This window comes from Oncorhynchus clarkii, chromosome 2 (genome assembly GCF_045791955.1).
Source record: "Oncorhynchus clarkii lewisi isolate Uvic-CL-2024 chromosome 2, UVic_Ocla_1.0, whole genome shotgun sequence".
NCBI classification, from domain to species: Eukaryota; Metazoa; Chordata; class Actinopteri; order Salmoniformes; family Salmonidae; genus Oncorhynchus; species Oncorhynchus clarkii.
This window is the reverse complement of record NC_092148.1, coordinates 26,650,096-26,669,729: the sequence shown is the minus strand read 5'-3', so window position 1 is coordinate 26,669,729 and position 19,634 is coordinate 26,650,096. Positions and strand designations below refer to the sequence as shown.

The window sequence follows — 19,634 nt, the reverse complement described above, 5'->3', positions numbered from 1 at the left end:
TAATCATCCCCCTAATCAAATCAAATTGTATATTTCACATGCTTCGTAAACAACAGGTGTAGTCCTTACAGTGAAATGCTTACTTACAGGCCCTTTCCCAACAATGCAGAGGAAAAAAAAAGAAAAATAATAACACTAGGAATAGACACACCATGAGTAACGATAACTTGGCTACAGTATATACACGGAGTACCAGTACTGAGTCGATGTGCAGGGGGTAATTGAGGTAGATATGTACAGGATAAAGGTAGGGATAAAGTGACTTGGTAACAGGATAGATAATAAACAGTAACAGTAGCTCACATGTGATGAGTCATAAGAGATGCAAAAAAAGTGTCAATGCAGATAGTGAAATAGTTAACCAATAGCTACACGGACTAGCTATTTAGCAGTATTATGGCATCGGGGTAGAAGCTGTTTAGGGTCCTGTTGGTTCCAGACTTGGCGCATCGGTACCACTTGCCATGCGAAAGCAGAAAGAAGAGTTTATGACTTTTTAGGGACTTCCTTTGATACCGCCTGGTATAGAGGTCCTGGATGGCATGGAGCTCGGCCCCAGTGATGTTCTGGGCCGTACGCACTGCCCTTGTAGCTCCTTGCGGTTGGATGCCAAGCAGTTTCCATACCAGGCGGTGATGCAGATACGGTAGTCACTGGGAAGCTGTAACCTATACGACACCTCGTTGATCCTCCGGAGAACCTTGAATGGCCCAACAAACCGGGGACTCAGCTTCTTGCAGGACAGGCGGAGTGGGAGGTTCCTGGTAGAGGAACGGGGGTTGTCTGCTCCTTTTGACGGTGGACGGCAGGCTGGAGTCTCACGTGGGCATCGCTCCACACTTCTGCATACCTGAACCACTCATCAACCGCAGGTGCTTCAGTCTGGCCCGTGATTCACGGAGCCAGGTCCGGCTGAAAACCCAGAGCACACTGAAAGGGGCTCAAACCAGTGGAGGAGTGACGAGCAGACTACGTCCAGAACTCACTACATGGAAGGAATCGAGCCCCCAGCTGCGCGTCCAGGAGGACTAGAAAAAGAGAATAGCAAAAGGAGTATGGGAAAAACACGCTGGTTGACTTGACTAAACATACAGTATAAGACGAACTGGCGCAGAGAGACAGGAAACACAGGGATAAATACACTGTGGAAAATAAGCGACACCTGGAGGGGATGGAGACAATCACAGGAACAGGTGAAACAGATTAGGGCGTGACAGTGACATGTTCTAAAACTTTTGGCCGGTAGTGTATATATATGGCAGTTTGGCTGTGGGAGAGTTACCCTTTATAACCACAGTTCAGAATGCTGTGTACTGTATCCTTGATGCGGTGTAATGTAATGTATGGGACTCACTCTGCTCCTCTCACTGTGTCTCTGCTCCCCACCCAGAACACGCCTGATGCAGAGCTTCAAAGAGTCCCACTCCCATGAGTCCTTGCTGTCTCCCAGCAGCGCTGCCGAGGCGCTGGACCTCACCCTGGATGAGGACGCCATCATCAAGCCCGTCCACTCCAGCATCCTGGGACAGGAGTACTGTTTCGAGGTGACGCTGACACGACACACACACACACACAATGAACACAGATAGTGCTACTAATTAAACCTGGGTTCAAATACTATTTGAAATCATTTCAAATAACTTTGCTGGGCTTGATTGAGCTTGCCTGGTGCACTGGAACCAATAGAAGAAAATAAAGTTCAAATCCTGCCCATCTGCCACCCCGGGCAGGCTAAAGCAAACACATTAACACATATTAAAGATTTCAAATAGCATTTGAACCCAGGTCTGTCTACTATTGTTACTAATGCTACTAATGTTGGGTAGAAGTCTCTCCATTGGCATCAACAAAAGGATTTATTGAATAAGGCTGTGATTTTTTAAAATCTAGTTATCTGTGGAAAAGATATCAAAAAGAAAGCCAACAAGCGGCTCGAAATGAGCTCATGTCCCAAGTTGATTTGTCACAGAAATTTGTTGTGAAAACGGCTTTCACTGCATGGCTCACTTTCCCATAGCCGATGTGTACATGACACAAGTCTCTATGATTTAAAGGACGTTGTTATGCCACTTGTCATCTTCTCCCAAGTTGCTAATGGTTGTGGCTGTTGATGTTACCGTTGGTAACCTCAGGTGACTACGGCTTCAGGAACCAAGTGCTTTGCATGTCGCTCGGGTGCAGAGAGAGACAAATGGATCGAGAATCTTCAGAGAGCTGTCAAACCCAACAAGGTGGGGAAACAAGGACGAGAAATTAAGTTACTTCTCTGTCTGTCAGTGCTTCCCTCCTTCTCCCCTGTCTTCAATATGTCTGTGTCAATCTGAGCATTTCCTCATTTTGTTTACTGTAACCTCCATGTGCTCTCTGTTTGTCTGTATCTGTAATGTTGTAGTGATCAAATACAGTACATATTAAAACACAGCACTTCTACACCATCATCCGAGTTCAATAAAGGACTAAAAAGACGCAAACTCAGCACTTTAGATGCGGTTGATTAAAACAGATCTTCTAATTTCAGCTCAGCTTGATCTCCTAGGTCTGCGTAATAGGCCCCTTCCCTCCCCTCCCTCTTATCAAAAGAGCCATTACGTGAGACAGATAACTGCTCTCGATGGCAGCAAGGGAGCTGCAGTTATTAAGGCAAACCGAGAGGAAACATCAGCCCAAGTGGATTGACTCATCCAGATGCTGTGACTGCAGGGTTCCTGGCCTGAATCACGGGGCTCCAAGGACTCGACACGGGGGCTGCAAAATATCCTCTGCACCCGCATGAATCTCCAACCAGATAGATGATGGGAGAGATAAGACGAGGTGCGACGTCGATAGAGACCAGGATGTTCATTAGGTTTCGCAACCGTCGCTGGGCAGACAGACGCTCTTGATTCTTCTTCCTATTGAAATTCATGATGAACAGTTGAAAGGGTTGTATCGGCGGACGTCTGCATTTATTGTCAGGCGGCATACCAATGGAGTACTTAAGAAATAACAACTTTGGAAAATTGGTGATATACTTAGCAATCGAAATTTGGTATTAAGAGCTGAGCTAAGCCAAGGCTGAGCGATCCAGTGGCATTTCAGACTAGTTAAAATGACTCACCCCTGACTAAAACATCACTCTGTGCAATCTGCACAGCACGCTCTCCTCCCATGGGGGGATTTCAGACATAGTTGGCTCTTTGTAAACATGTTCAGAAAATGCAGCTCTCTGCTGCAACATTACCAGTCACACGTCCACTTTCTGTCTCTCATGCCTCCAGTACATATGTGTTATCTAATTTATCTCCAGTACATATGTGTTATCTAATTTATCTCCAGTACATATGTGTTATCTAATTTATCTCTATCCATATGTGTGCATATTGTTCTTAGACTGTTCTTAATCAGTGGTGGAAAAGGTACCGAATAGTCATAGTTGAGTAAAAGTAAAGATATCTTAATATACAATGGCCCAAGTAAAAGTGAAAGTCACCCAGTAAAATACGACTTGAGTAAAAGTCTAAAAGTATTTCGTTTTAAATATACTTAAGTATCAAAAGTAAATGAAATTGCAAAAATATACTTAAGTATCAAAAGTAAAAGTATAAACCATTTCAAATTCTTTATATTAAGCAATCTTGACGGCACACTTGTATTTTTTTATTGACGAATAGCCAGGGGCACGCTCCAACACTCGAACATAATTTACAAACGAAGCATTTGTGTTTTGTGAGTCCGCCAGATAAGAGGGAGTAGGGAGGACCAGGGATGTTCTCTTGATAAGTGTGTGAATTGGACCATTTTCATGTCAAAATGTCACGAGTACTTTTGGGTGTCAGGGAAAATGTAGTAAAAAGTATATTCTTTTATTTTGGAATGTACTGTAGTGAAGTTAAATATAAATAGTGAAGTACAGATACCCAAAAAAACTACTAAAGCATTTTTACTTAAGTACTTTACACCACTGTTCTTAACCCACTCAACCCTCCCTCTCCCTTTGGCTTTCTTTTTCTCTTTGGTCTTTTCCCCTTTGGTTTTCTTTCCTCCCTGTTCTGCCTTGTCCTTTTGCCACCCTCTCTTCGAACCCTCTTCAGGACAACAGTCGGAGGGTGGACAACGTGCTGAAACTCTGGATCATCGAGGCGCGGGAACTTCCCGCCAAGAAGCGCTACTACTGCGAACTTTGTCTGGACGACATGCTTTACGCACGCACCACCAGCAAGCCCCGGACTGACACCGTGTTCTGGGGCGAGCACTTTGAGTTCAACAACTTGCCAGCCGTCCGCAACCTACGCCTTCATCTCTACAAGGAGACTGACAAGAAGAGACGCAAGGTGAAGGGCAACTCTCTCACCAGTGTGCAAAACTGGATAAAACTGGTTAAAATTACATTTTTGCAGGCTGGTTAAAGCTGTGGTTTAATGACAGCAGCTTGCCCAATGATTAGGCACGGGAATAAATATACTTTAGTTTCATTACTATCCTCTTTTTCTCCTCTTTCTTAAAGGCCCAGGCCCCATAACTCTTGACCACAAAGTCCCACATTAAGTTTCTCTGATTTATGCCTTATTTCCCCTCTTCTATCAGGAAAAGAGCACATACCTGGGACTGGTCAGTATCCCTATCTCCAGCATCACGGGCCGACAGTTTGTGGAGCAGTGGTACCCGGTCATCCAGCCTAGCGTCCTGGCCAAGGGGCAAGCAGGGGGCAAGATCATCAATGCCTCCCTACGCCTCAAGTCCCGTTACCAGACCATGAGCATCCTGCCCATGGAGCTGTACAAGGAGTTTGCCGAGTATGTTACCAATAACTACCGGACTTTGTGTGCGGTGCTGGAGCCTCTACTGAGCGTGAAGAGTAAAGAAGAGGTGGCCTGTGCGCTGGTCCACATACTACAGAGCACGGGGAAAGCAAAGGTAAGTATTGGCATGAAACATTAAACAAGTTGTTACTTCAGTAGTACACGGTACAATGCAAGGTCATATTCCTGTATACACCTACCTCACTGTATCCTGTGAATATACCAGATAAATGCTGTTTTTGATTTGATAACATAATATTGATGGAACAGGAGTACATTATAGTGAGAATGTGTATGCACCTTATATTAGTTCAACCACCTCAAATCACCATGCTCTGTTGTCTACAGCTGCTAAATGAGGCGGGGGCATTACTGCCAAATAGATCAGTGTCATAACCGTATTCTTTAAATACATAGGATGTGGTGTTGCGATGTAACCAGTGTAACATGTGTCATGCTAATGTAACCATCCTATTACTTGATGGCCCATGGTCTACCAATATGTCATGCAGTTTACTTTACTGGCCACACTGGATATTCATTCAGTCCTTGAATTTGGGCAGTTCATGGTAGGGCTCAATGCCATGCTATGTAGGAGATGTGCTGAACAGGCAAACATCGCTTCCATTGGTCGATTATCGATCAAATGATTATTGAATCACAAAACGTAACAAAACATTCCATAGCATTTTTTACCTCTCTTTTGGAATTTTCCACAACCACAACTTCTACAACCTCAGTCTGATTTCGAAGGGAACCTATCTCCACCAGTATCTCCCTGAGAAATAAATGTTTGTGTGATGGCAATGTACCGAATGTATAGCTAGATGATGCATTGTTTGGGTGGTCCTAGGTTGAAAATGCTGTCAACCATCTAGCTAGCTAGCATTATCATCTACAAACCAAACACACTATCATGTCAACGATCTGCATATCTAGCTTTAGCTAGTTGAAATAAAGGCATTGGGCATCTTGTGTGGTTTATGCAGTGTATACATGATGTAGCTAGTTATCATTAGATAACAAACAGTCCAAATACAAAGATGTCAGCTAGCTAAGTAGCCATGTTCACAAGCTTGAACATTGAACACACTAAGGTTAGCAGCTAAAAAACCCAGTCTAAAAACGCAACCCAACACTTACCTACCTGTTCATGAGGATGGTGGCCATTTCGGCAACACTCTTCCACCTTTCAACATTTATTTCAATGTTTATCCGGTTTCTGGATTGGTCATGAGCAGTCTTTTGTGCTTATTTTTCTCTTTTGGGGTCGAGTTGATTCAGATCCAAGAACTGAGAATGATGCTTGTTTCTGTCTACATTTTCTGAAAATGCTGACCCTGCTACCAGGACAGTTTATCTGCAAACAAGTTAGCTAGCTTGTTTGCTTCGTCTGCTCTGTATTTGTTTCTGGCGACTGTAGCTTGCAAGTGACTTTCACTTCCTCTCTAGCTCCGGAGCATGGCAGCAGGGTTGTTTGAGTAGATAGGATTTAGTGCGAAGACACACCTTTCCTAGAAGGCCAGCCCAAGGCGGCTCAGGGCTCCATCCCCTTGTTTTCGTTCAAAGTGAAAACACAACAGAAGAAGTGGGGCGGCATTGAGGCGCCCACAACCTGCGGATTCTATCTTTAAGGCACTATGAACTACAAAATGAACACTAGTTTGATTACTTCTTGGTTTTCTTACCAAACCATAAGCCAAAAGAGATAACAAATTACATTCTGACCTGAGGAAAGGCGTTATATCCTCAAAATTGAATTTGAGAGTACCCAATAGATTATAATTGAATGTTTTAAAAAGAAAGTCTATGCTATGTTGACGTTTTGTTTTTTCCCAGGATTTTCTTTCGGACATGGCGATGTGTGAGGTAGATAGATTCATTGACCGAGAACACCTTATCTTCAGAGAGAACACTCTGGCCACCAAAGCCATAGAAGAGTACCTCAAGCTGATTGGACATAAGTACCTCAAGGATGCAATAGGTGTGGCCTTCGAATGCTTCACATTAATCACTCAATACATGTTGTTGAGCTGTTCTTGCTGTGATATATTCATTATCTTTCTGTGTTTGCCTAATGGTCAGTGATATTGTGTTTGTTTCAGGGGAGTTCATAAGGGCACTGTATGAATCAGAAGAGAACTGCGAGGTGGACCCCATGAGGACACCACCCTCTGTCCTTCCAGATCACCAAGCCAATCTCCGCATGTGCTGCGAACTGGCACTCTGCAAAATCGTCAACTCCCATTGGTCAGTAGACTTACTATTTTTTTCATTCAACCAGGATTACTCCTGGGCTACAGCACCCAAAGACTTATTTGCAGAATTGTGATTGTTGAACACCAGATTTGCATTCAGTTGTTGGGACACACTGCCTGACTAAAGCAGAATATCCTATCAAATGATAATAACACACTGAATATTTGTATCTCTCTGCAGTGTGTTTCCTCGAGAGCTGAAGGAGGTGTTCGCCTCGTGGAGGGTGCGCTGTGCGGAGAGGGGGAGGGAGGACATCGCAGACCGCCTAATCAGCGGCTCCCTTTTCCTGCGCTTCCTGTGTCCGGCCGTCATGTCCCCCTCCCTGTTCAACCTGACCCAGGAGTACCCAGACGAGCAGACATCTCGCACGCTCAGCCTCATCTCCAAAGTGGTGCAGAACCTGGCCAACTTCTCCAAGTCAGTTCATTCATTCACTACAACTTATAATGTTATGCTTATGCTAAAACTTTTGTAATATTTAGTATTTTTCCAGGACACAGATTAAGCCTAATCCTGGACTAAAAAGCGTGCTCAATGTAGATTCTCCATTGAAAGTGTTTATTAGTTATTCATCCAGGGTTGGGCTAATTCTGTGTCCGGGAAACCAGCCAATGATGTAATCTCTGTGAGTATACAGCATTTTGACAATTCTTCTTCTCTCACTCTCTCTCGCTCCCTCAGATTTGGTATGAAAGAGGAGTACATGTGCTTCATGAATGAGTTCTTAGAGATGGAGTGGGGCTCCATGCAACAATTCCTCTATGAGATCTCCAACCTGGACAGTGTGAGCAACGCGGGGGGCTTCGAGGGCTACATCGACCTGGGCAGGGAGCTGTCCATACTGCACAGCCTCCTCTGGGAGGTCATGGCCCAGCTCAGCAAGGTAGGGAGGATCAGGGTAAATATTGACAATATAACCTCTACAACATATGACCAATAAAAAAGTACAAGTTACAGATAACCAATGTGGTGTTATTCAATAATGATTGAGTCCAATTAGGAATCAGGACAATAAAATAACTATGTATGGTCTTGACACACCAGTAATCTGAAAGTATGAGTCAGTAGAATGAATGGAATGATTAAGTATACTTGCAATTTTCAAGAATAAGATACTTCAACAATTGAACCATTTGAATGCTTTTCCTATTGTCATTGCTAACTTGTATTCATGTCAGTCTTCTAACCCTAACCCACAGGATGCCATTATCAAACTGGGTCCCTTGCCCCGCCTTTTGAATGACATCAGCATGGCCCTGCGCAACCCCCACCTGCAGAGGCAGCCCAGCCACCAGAACCAGACAGATAGAGTCCATGAGAGACAGACGGAGAGGCTGCTCTCACGACCCAGCTTCCACAGGGGAGTCTCCTCGGAGTTCCAGAATCTCATGATGAAGGATCTCAACAGGTAGTGCCCTGGCTTTATTTAATCCTATGGGCCTATTTCCTGGAAACAGGTTAAGTATAGTCCTGGACAAAAAAAGCACTTTGAATGGAGAATTTCAGTTGAACATACTTTTTTGTCTAGGATTAGGTTTAATCTGTGTTGGGGAAACCAGCCCTAGGAGGATGGTTGGTTGGTACATTTGTAACGGTTTTGCCTTTCCTGCCATAAGGCTGTAGTTGGGTTGTGGCTTTTATACAAACTTGTAATACACCTATAACCTTGTCATCGTCTTCTCCAATCTGTTGCCATGTGTTGTTGCCTTTCTTAAGCTCCATAGATATCACTCGCTTGCCTTCCCCTACATCTGGTGTGTCCGGTGGGGGGGTCATGCCGTCTCGTGCTCATGCTCAGCTGAGTTTCCAAGAGCGCGATCACCCACATCGAGCCTCCAAAGACGTTTTCTATGTAACCCGCCCTCCCTTGGCCCGATCCAGCCCTGCCTACTGCACCAGTAGCTCCGATATCACCGAGCCAGACCACAAGGTTAGTTGAATTCTAGAGTTTTGATAGCATTAAGATATGTTAGGAGCCATGTTCTACAGGAAATTATGTAAACTGCACATCTCCTTTCCATGTGGTAGCCAAGTCTGGCAGACGACTGCAGGATAGTATGGCAGCTATGCGCTCATAGGAAAATGATGCATGTACCTTAGTGGTAAGTCATGGGACATGCAATTCAGGCATACAACCACCCCTCTCAATAGATAAAACACTTGATCAACTTATTGGCACTTAGAATTGGGCACACAAGGGTGTTAGCTATATCAATCTAGTCTAGGTGCTCAGTGTCAATAAAGTGTATATCTATGATGGACCTCCAGGACTCCACAATGAACAGCGTGTCTAACCTGCAGTCGGTGGCCATGCTCAACTCCTCCCAGGCCTCCATCACCGGCATGGGCAGCTTCGGAGGGCTCAGCAGCCAGGGTGGAGGAGGCCTGGGCTCAGGCCTGAGCGGCCAGCTCCGGGCCGGGGGCCGCCACTCGGCTGGCTCGGGGGGATCCAGCATGTCAGGGGGCCTCCGGCTGAGCCAGTTGAGCCAGATGGGCACCACCACCGACTCGCTGTCCCAGCAGCAGCAGCAGCAGGCCGCCGCCCTGAGATACCCGCTCTCCTTCCAGAACCCCCTATTTCACCTGGCCACCGGCACTGCAGATGGACCCCAACTTCACCACCAGCACAGCAGGGCCCATCTCCCGCCGCCCCTGCTCCTGGCCCCGGAGCCTGACCCCGGTGGCTCGCACCAGGCCTACATCCCCCAGTTCGCCCACGGGGGGTTCTCCCGCAGCGAGGACCTGTCCACCCTAAGGACCGGGGCAGGGCACCTGGGGCAGCCAGCCATTATCCACTCACACAGCTATAGTGACGACTACAGCAGGGCTGATTACGCACGGCGGCAACTGTCCATGCACGGGCAGGTATGGATTAACTTAAGGTCAAGAATGTGTTTACAATCATGTTCTACTTTTGTGCAAATTAGCCTTTTTGTCTCTCCTACATGATAATAATTTAAGTCAACATTTGTTTGTAGCCTACATTACCGTAATTTCTGGACTATTAAGCGCACCTGAATATAAACCGCACCCACTGAATAAAAAAAAAACATGTATTTTGTACATAAATAAGATGCACATGTCTATAAGCCCAAGGTGCCTACCGGTACATTGAAACAAATGAACTTTACACAGTCTTTAAACGAAACACGGCTTGTAACAAAAATAAATAAGCTTTTAAACGAAACACGGCTTGTAACAAAAATAAATAGGCTTTTAAACGAAACACGGCTTGTAACAAAAATAAATAGGCTTTTAAACGAAACACGGCTTGTAACAAAAATAAATAGGCTTTTAAACGAAACACGGCTTGTAACAAAAATAAATAGGCTTTAACGAAACACGGCTTGTAACAAAAATGTAAAAGAATAGCAGTAAACAGTAGCCTACCAAGAAAGTCATTGGTCACTATCTTCCTCCTCCTGTGCACTGAAACCACTGAAGTCATCTCATTCGGTGTCGGAGTTGAATAGCCTCAGAATTGCTTCATCCGATGTTGGATCGTTTTCATTGTCGCTCTCGTCATTTTCATCCGGAGGCAAATTCCCCGCTGAGCTCATGCTGCCTTCTTCAACACGCAGCAGTCCAGCCTTTCGAAACCCGTTGATGATAGTGGATTTTTTGACAATGCTCCCCGCTGTCAGGACCCACTGGCAGACTTGACCATAAGTTGCTCTTCGCATGCGGCCCGTTTTAGTGAAGGATTTCTCCCCACTTGTCATCCAAGCCTCCCACTGAACACGGAGCGCCACCTTAAATGCACGATTTACACTGATGTCGAGTGGCTGCAAATACTTTGTTGTGCCCCCAGGAATCACAGCTGGAATTGAGTTTGTCCTCTTGATGGCTTCTTTCACAGAATCTGTTATGTGGGCCCTCATGCTGTCCAACACGAGCAATGCCTTGTTCTTGTGAAAGAATCCTCCCGGTCGTTTGCCGTAACACTCCGTATGCCATTCATGCATTAGGTCTTCCGTCATCCATCCTTTCTTGTTGACTTTCACAACAATTCCTCTCTGGAATTTTTCTTTTGGCATCATCATGCGTTTAAAAATCAACATCGGTGGAAGCTTTTCTCCCGATGCCGTGCAGCTCAGAACACAGGTGAAGTGCGTTTTTTCATGCCCAGGTGTTTTCACACCTGGATGATTCGCCTTTCCTGTTGACAGTCCGAGTGAGAGGCAGGTCAAACGTCAGAGGAACCTCATCCATATTTATGATGTCGTGCGGGCCGATGGAATGCTCTGCTATCTTTGCATCAGTGAATTTGCGGAAGTTTGAAACTTTTTCCTTGTAGTCGGGAGGGAGCTGCTGACACAGACTCGTCCGTACCCTGATGGCCAGGCCTTTACGTCTCATAAATCTTAGACACCACGATGGTCCACCTCTAAAATCCTCAAACTTCATTGCGGTGGCGATTGTTTTGGCTTTCAGTCGGATCTGCACAGTTGAAACACCTCGGCCGTCTGCTCTCTGTGTGTTGACCCAGTCTTCAAGCTCATTTCTAGTTCGGGCCATCTGCTTTTCTTCCCTCTGAAAGCTTTTGTTGTCTTTTTGCACTGAGTCAGTTCCTCACGCTGCTGTTTCCAACGTCTTATCATCGACTCATTAAGGCCAAGCTCCCGTGCAGCAGCTCTATTTCCTTTTCCAACAGCCAGATCGATCGCCTTCAACTTGAAAGCTGCATCATATGCATTTCTCCGTGTCTTTGCCATGATGAGGGTGACAAAATGACTACCGTAATCAGAATGATGGGAAGTTTGAGCGCGCTCGATTTACGTCACATTATGTGACGGTGCTCAGTTTTTTGGCGGCATGAATCTTGTGAAAGCGGGAAAAATCCATAAATTAGCCGCATCATTGTATAAGCCGCGAGGTTCAAAGCGTGGGAAAAAAGTAGCGGCTTATAGTCCAGAAATTATGGTACTAGAATTAGCATAATGTAAACATCTGAAACAGGTTGAAGGCCAGGATAACTTGGTGTTCTCTAATTGTCCTTGTTAGGATAATCTTCAACAGCAACAGCAGATGGGCATGGCCTCTCAGACTGGTACCTCCCACTCCTCCCTGGCCACACCCCCCTCCACAGTCCAGCCCACGCGCCAGAGCTCCATAGCCCCGCCTTCCGCTCAACGCGTCAAATCACAGACCTCCCATCAGCTGTCTGTCAGTGCGGCTGCTGCTCCCACACCATCCGCTAAGACACGACCGCCCAGTGCCAACCTATCGCCAGAGTCGGGCTACGGAGGTCGGCAACAGGCACCGCGGCAACAGCTGTCGGTCAAAGACAACACAGCCCCTGGACTGCCCCACCAGCAGAGCTCTGTCAGGGAGAGCCAGGGGCCACAGGGAGGCACTACAACGACCATACAGCAATCGCAGCAGCAGCAGCAACAGCAACAACCACAGCAACAGCACCTGCTGAAACCTTCCATCAGCAAACAGGTATGCAGGCTACTGTACTCTATTGTGTAGTTCAATCTACCCTTAAGTCTGACAACAAGCTCATAGCTGTCACTGTTATTTTCTCTCACTCTGAAAAGAGCATTATTTACAGTGGGGCAAAAAAAGTATTTAGTCAGCCACCAATTGTGCAACTTCTCCCACTTAAAAAGATGAGAGAGGCCTGTAATTTTCATAATAGGTACACTTCAACTATGACAGACAAAATTAGAGAGCAAAAATCCAGAAAATCACAATGTAGGATTTTTTATGAATTTATTTGCAAATTATGGTGGAAAAAAAGTATTTGGTCACCTACAAACAAGCAAGATTTCTGGCTCTCACAGACCTGTAACTTCTTCTTTAAGAGGCTCCTCTGTCCTCCACTCGTTACCTGTATTAATGGCAGCTGTTTGAACTTGTTATCAGTATAAAAGACACCTGTCCACAACCTCAAACAGTCACACTCCAAACTCCACTATGGCCAAGACCAAAGAGCTGTCAAAGGACACCAGAAACAGAATTGTAGACCTGCACTTGGCTGGGAAGACTGAATCTGCAATAGGTAAGCAGCTTGGTTTGAAGAAATCAACTGTGGGAGCAATTATTAGGAAATGGAAGACATACAAGACCACTGATAATCTCCCTCGATCTGTGGCTCCACGCAAGATCTCACCCCGTGGGGTCAAAATGATCACAAGAACGGTGAGCAAAAATCCCAGAACCACATGGGGGGACCTAGTGAATGACCTGCAGAGAGCTGGGACCAAAGTAACAAAGCCTACCATCAGTAACGCACTATGCCGCCAGGGACTCAAATCCTGCAGTGCCAGACGTGTCCCCCTGCTTAAGCCAGTACATGTCCAGGCCCGTCTGAAGTTTGCTAGAGAGCATTTGGATGATCCAGAAGAAGATTGGGAGAATGTCATATGGTCAGATGAAACCAAAATATAACTTTTTTGGTAAAAACTCAACTCGTCGTGTTTGGAGGACAAAGAATGCTGAGTTGCATCCAAAGAACACCATACCTACTGTGAAGCATGGGGGTGGAAACATCATGGTTTGGGGCTGTTTTTCTGCAAAGGAACCAGGATGACTGATCCGTGTCAAGGAAAGAATGAAGGGGGCCATGTATCGTGAGATTTTGAGTGAAAACCTCCTTCCATCAGCAAGGGCATTGAAGATGAAACGTGGCTGGGTCTTTCAGCATGACAATTATCCCAAACATACCACCCGGGCAACGAAGGTGTGGCTTCGTAAGAAGCATTTCAAGGTCCTGGAGTGGCCTAGCCAGTCTCCAGATCTCAACCCCATAGAAAATCTTTGGAGGGAGTTGAAAGTCCGTGTTGCCCAGCAACAGCCCCAAAACATCACTGCTCTAGAGGAGATCTGCATGGAGGAATGGGCCAAAATACCAGCAACAGTGTGTGAAAACCTTGTGAAGACTTACAGAAAACGTTTGACCTCTGTCATTGCCAACAAAGGGTATGTAACAAAGTATTGAGATAAACTTTTGTTATTGACCACTTTTGTTATTTGCAAATAAATTCATTAAAATGTGATTTTCTGGATTTTTTTTCTCATTTTGTCTCTCATAGTTGAACTGTACCTATGATGAAAATTACAGGCCTCTCTCGTCTTTTTAAGTGGGAGAATTTGCACAATTGGTGGCTGACTAAATACTTTTTTGCCCCACTGTAACAATTCCAACACACCTCTCAATTACAATTCAACAATGCTATCTCTTGCACAGTTGTTTCTGACCAACCCCAGAGTCCCAGTGACCTGTATGATTAAATAGGGCCAAGGGTCACCCCCTCATGTGTGTAGTACACAGTAGTGGTGCGTGGGTAAAATCACTGGGGAAGTCAGAAAAAAAAGCCATATTACAACTTATGTGTTGTGATAATTGCTTTGTTTGCTCTATAACCTGTTAGTTAATGTGCCTGACAACCCTGATATATCAGCCTAAGGCCTAGTTAATAAGAAGACACAGTGGTAGAATAAATTCAATCACACCTGGCGAAGTCCACAAAGCATGTTGCATGTAACAAACCGTTGCATGATCAAGTTAATGTTTCCAACATTTTCGGACCACTAAACAACTATTGATTTAGAACCACAGAAAGTTACCACAAGACGCAAAGAAAACAGGAGCTGCCTCAACTATTCCAGCACCATTTTTTATTTATTCAACATTTTGGGGTCACTTAGAAATGTCCTTGTTTTTGAAAGAAAACATTTTTTTTGTCCATTTAAATAACATCAAATTGATCCTAAGTAGAGTGTAGATATTGTTCATGTTGTAAATGACTGTTGTAGCTGGAAACGACTGATTTTTAATGGAATATCAACATAAGCGTACAGAGGCCCATTATCAGCAACCATCACTCCTGTGTTCCAATGGCACGTTGTGTTAGCTAATCCAAGTTTATAATTTCAAAAGGCTAATTGATCATTAGGAAACCCTTTTGCAATTATGTTAGCACAGCTGAAAACTGTTGTTCTAATTAAAGAAGCAATAAAACTGGCCTTCTTTAGACAATCTGGAGCATCAGCATTTGTGGGTTTGATTATGGAAGTTTACATACATTTAGGTTGGAGTCATTAAAACTCGTTTTTCAACCACTCCACAAATTTCTTGTTAACACAAACTATAGTTTTGGCAAGTTGGTTAGGACATCTACTTTGCATGACACAAGTCATTTTCCCAACACTTGTTTACAGACAGATTATTTCACTTATAATTCACTGTATCACAATTCCAGTGGGTCAGAAGTTTACATACACTAAGTTGACTGTGCCTTTAAACAGCTTGGACAATTCCAGAAAATGATGTCATGGCTTTAGAAGCTTCTGATAGGCTAATTGACATCATTTGAGTCAATTGGAGGTGTACCTGTGGATGTATTTCAAGGCCTACCTTCAAACTCATGGGAAAATCAAAAGAAATCAGCCAAGACCTCAGAATATTTTTGTAGAACTCCACAAGTCTGGTTCATCCTTGGGAGCAATTTCCAAACGCCTGAAGGTACCACGTTCATCTGTACAAACAATAGTACGCAAGTATAAACACCATGGGACCACGCAGCTGTCATACTGCTCAAGAAGGAGACGCGTTCTGTCTCCTAGAGATGAACGTACTTTGATGAGAAAAGTGCAAATCAATCCCAGAACAACAGCAAAGGACCTTGTGAAGATGCTGGAGGAAACAGGTACAAAAGTATCTATATCCATAGTAAATCGAGTCCTATATCGCATAACCTGAAAGGCCGCTCAGCAAGGAAGAAGCCACTGATCCACAACCGCCATAAAAAAACCAGAATAAGGTTTGCAACTTCACATGGGGACAAAGATCGTACTTTTTGGAGAAATGTCCTCTGGTCTGATGAAACAAAAAATAACTATTTGGCCATAATGACCATCGTTATATTTGGAGGAAAAAGGGGGAAGCTTGCAAGCCGAAGAACACCATCCCAACCATGAAGCACGGGGGTGGCAGCATCATGTTGTGGAGGTGCTTTGCTAGAGGAGGGACTAGTGCACTTCACAAAATAGATGGCATCATGAGGGAGGAAAATTATGTGGATATATTAAAGCAACATCTCAAGACATCAGTCAGGAAGTTAAAGCTTGGTCGCAAATGGGTCTTCCAAATGGACAATGACCCCAAGCATACTTCCAAAGTTGTGGCAAAATGGCTTAAGGACAACAAAGTCAAGGTATTGGAGTGGCCATCACAAAGCCCTGACCTCAATCCTATAGAAAATGTGTGGACAGAATTTGTAAAAGCATAGGCGAGCAAGGAGGCCTACAAACCTGACTCAGTTACACTGAATTAGCTGGTGTATGTAAACTTCTGACCCACTGGGAATGTGATGAAAGAAATAAAAGTTGGGGGTGAAGCTAGCATGTTGGAGTAAACGGCTGTGTGTGAGAGGCTCCTTTAACTTTTTTGCTAAATAATCTAACTTAACCTACTTTATGGCACTTTTTACAACAAACGTTGCTTTCTAATACAATATTGTAACTTTCTATGTGGAAATGCAGAGTAATAAGCGACCAAAGGACAATAAATCCACATCGGAGGCCTGCTCCCCACCAAACAATGAGACAGACATTTCTGAAGGCACAGGTAACAACGTGACACTTACAGAATTTACCCTGGCTTTGGGAGAACAACTTGTTGCTATAGCTGAGGATCTTAAGGCTACTATTGCTGAACTGGAAACCAAAATCGAGAGCACCGTTCAAACGGTCGCTTCGCAGGGCCAGAGTATTGTGGACCTTGAGAAAGCTTCTGAATTCAACGCTGGTAGGATAGACGAGTTAGAGAAGCTATTCACGTCATTGCAGGATAGTGTGCAGAGGCTTTCTGTGAAAGTGTTCGACCTGGATGGCCGATCCAGACGTCATAACCTTCGCATTGTTGGTCTGGCAGAGAGAGTGGAGGCTGGCTCTCGCCCCACCAACTTCTTCGCCATGCTATTGGGGGATGCAATGGGACCGGATGTTTTGGATTCCGATCCCCGCACCGTGCACATGTCACAGTGACTGGACCGGGCCAATGTCCTCGTCCAGTAATCATCTGTTGTCACAGTGTCAAGACCAAGGATCTTATCCTGCGCGAGGCTCGAATGAGGGGTAATCTGTTACATAAAGGGCACCCCTTCCATGTCTATGAGGATTATGTGCCCGATGTGGCAAATCATCGCGCGGCTACAGAGATGTCATGACCAAACTCCATCTTCGCCCAGCCTTGCTCTTCCCTGCAAGACTCAGAATTACCCCGCCTTCCGGTGAGAAGATTTGGTCTCCTCGGTTTTGGACGCAGAGAAGTTTATCCAGGAATATACACCAATCCCTGTACGGGTTAGAGTGCCTTGTCATTGTGTGTTCGGGTCTGTTCATGGTCTCGAATCCATACTATACCCTAACGGGTGAAACCGTATTAAACGATCTCAGCAAGGGTGCTTTTTTGGCATCAGCCAGACAATGTGTTTATTATTTTTATTCAATTCTTTTCTAATGTTTTGCATAATTAAGGGGTTAGGATCCGCTTTAGATGTATATAGAGTCTCATAAAACTAACGGAATCTGTCATTGATGTCTTTGGGGGAAGAGAGTAATTCCCCAGATGCAGATTTAACTTTGTGAATCATCAGGCCAATGAGGATGGCGCTCTCCCATCTACTTTGGATGAGGCGTTCATTACAGCTATACATAAGAAGGGAAAGACCTGGAAGAGGTAGGATCATACAGACCAATATCCCTCCATAATATAGACCAAAAGATTTTTGCAAAAACTCTGGCTAACAGGCTTGGCACTTTAATTGGTCAATTCGGACCAGACCGGCTTTATACCTAACAGAAACTCATTCTTAAATCTCAGGCGCCTCTTCAACATGTATTCTCAGAGGTTACCTAACGTGGACCTTGCCGTTATATCTCTTGATGCCGAAAAGGCCTTTGACTAAGTTGAGTGGTCCTATCTATTCAAGGTCCTACAGAAATGTAATATTGGAGATTTTTTTATAGGAACCCCTGTGCGAGAATACTCACTAACCAATCATTGTCGCCCTGATTTAACCTTTACAGAGGGACAAGGCAGGGTTGTGCGCTGTCGCCTATGCTCTTTGCCCTAATCGCTCAGGCGATGAGATCTCATGCAGCAATACATGGCTATAATACTAAAGATACTCTAAATAAGATTTCCCTATACGCAGATGACATTCTCCTCTATGTAACAACCCCAAGCTAGTATTCCAGCTATTCTTGATCTGATTAATTTGTTTGGTACCTTCTCAGGATACAGAATAAATTGGAACAAGAGCGAATTAATGCCCATATGGTTGCAAAACACCTCTTGGCTAGAACATCTTCCAGTTAAGTTATCTTCAGAAAAATTTACCTACCTAGGAATTGTAGTTACCTAACAATACTCCTCACTATTTCCCAATTTCTCTGCTCGGGAGAATTAATGCCATTAAAATGGCCTTCCTCCCACAACTGCTCTACCTATACCAGAACATCCCAGTATTCATACCTAAATCCTTTCATAAACAACTGGACTCAATTATCAATCCTTTCATCTGGGATTATAAAACACACAGGATAGGTAAAAAAACACCTCTGTAAATCCAAGATGGAAGGAGGATTGTCTCTCCCAAATTCTATATTTTACTATTGGGCCGGTAACCTCCGCGTTGTTACGTTTCTGCTGGATGACGCACTTCCGTCATCCAGCTGGCTTACTATGGAGCGTGAGGAGTGTCACCCCTTCTCTATAGGCACTGTGATTTTGTCGCCTGTCAATCTGGAGATGTCACTTTATCGTAACAATCCTATTATACATAGCACAGTTCGATCTGGAAGCAAATTAAAGTCCACTTTGAGCTTAGACCAATGTCATTCATGCTCCCTGTCACCAGGAATCCCTCCTTTGCCCCCTCTAACCTTGATAACACCTTTGAGCGATGGGGAGAGTTAGGGATAAGTACCATAGGGGATTTATACATAGAAGGGACCTTTGCTTCCTTTGAGCTGCTGAGTGAAATTTATCATCTTCACAGAAGTAACTTTTTCAGATACCTACAAATTAGAGACTGTTAGAAAACACCTCCCAACATTTGGGAATGCTAAACCTTCCATGTTTGACGGATGCATAAAAATATGCCCCACCTCAGACAAACTGTTATCTCGTCTATATGACGCTTTTCAATCTGTTAGCACACCTTCTACAGATGCCATTAAGTCAAAATAGGAGGAAGAACTAGGGACTGACATTTCTGTGGCAGACTGGGAAGATGGCTTGGAGTATATCCACACCTGCTCCATTAACTCCAGACATCGTCTCATACAATTCAAGGTATTACACAGATTACACTACTCCAAAACCAAACGAGGATATTTCCTGATACATCCCCTATGTGTTATAAATGTCAGGCTGCGCAGGGTACACTACTCCACTGCTTTGCCCTATGCTCTAGCTTGTATGGTTATTGGTGTGGAATTTTTAGTATCCTCCCTGAAGTTCTGTAGACTTCAATAGACCCAGACCCGCTTCTGATAATCCTGGGAGTGTCTCTGATTCCCTAAACGGATTAACCAACCCCCCAAAACAACTCATCTCTTACAGTCTCATTTCACCAAAAA

General features: G+C 44.5%; 1 protein-coding gene across 1 annotated transcript in view; it reads left to right on the top strand.

Annotated features, from left to right (window-relative positions):
• LOC139365389 (ras/Rap GTPase-activating protein SynGAP-like) overlaps positions 1 to 19,634 on the top strand; it is a 45,853-nt gene that overhangs the window by 4,886 nt on the left and 21,333 nt on the right. Inside the window, exons 3-14 of the mRNA XM_071102805.1 lie at positions 1,391 to 1,544; positions 2,133 to 2,231; positions 4,071 to 4,310; positions 4,564 to 4,893; positions 6,618 to 6,762; positions 6,884 to 7,028; positions 7,218 to 7,454; positions 7,719 to 7,920; positions 8,237 to 8,445; positions 8,754 to 8,967; positions 9,366 to 9,902; positions 12,042 to 12,482. Coding sequence (XP_070958906.1) covers positions 1,391 to 1,544; positions 2,133 to 2,231; positions 4,071 to 4,310; positions 4,564 to 4,893; positions 6,618 to 6,762; positions 6,884 to 7,028; positions 7,218 to 7,454; positions 7,719 to 7,920; positions 8,237 to 8,445; positions 8,754 to 8,967; positions 9,366 to 9,902; positions 12,042 to 12,482 — 2,953 coding nt within the window. The remainder of the gene's footprint in view (positions 1 to 1,390; positions 1,545 to 2,132; positions 2,232 to 4,070; positions 4,311 to 4,563; positions 4,894 to 6,617; positions 6,763 to 6,883; positions 7,029 to 7,217; positions 7,455 to 7,718; positions 7,921 to 8,236; positions 8,446 to 8,753; positions 8,968 to 9,365; positions 9,903 to 12,041; positions 12,483 to 19,634) is intronic.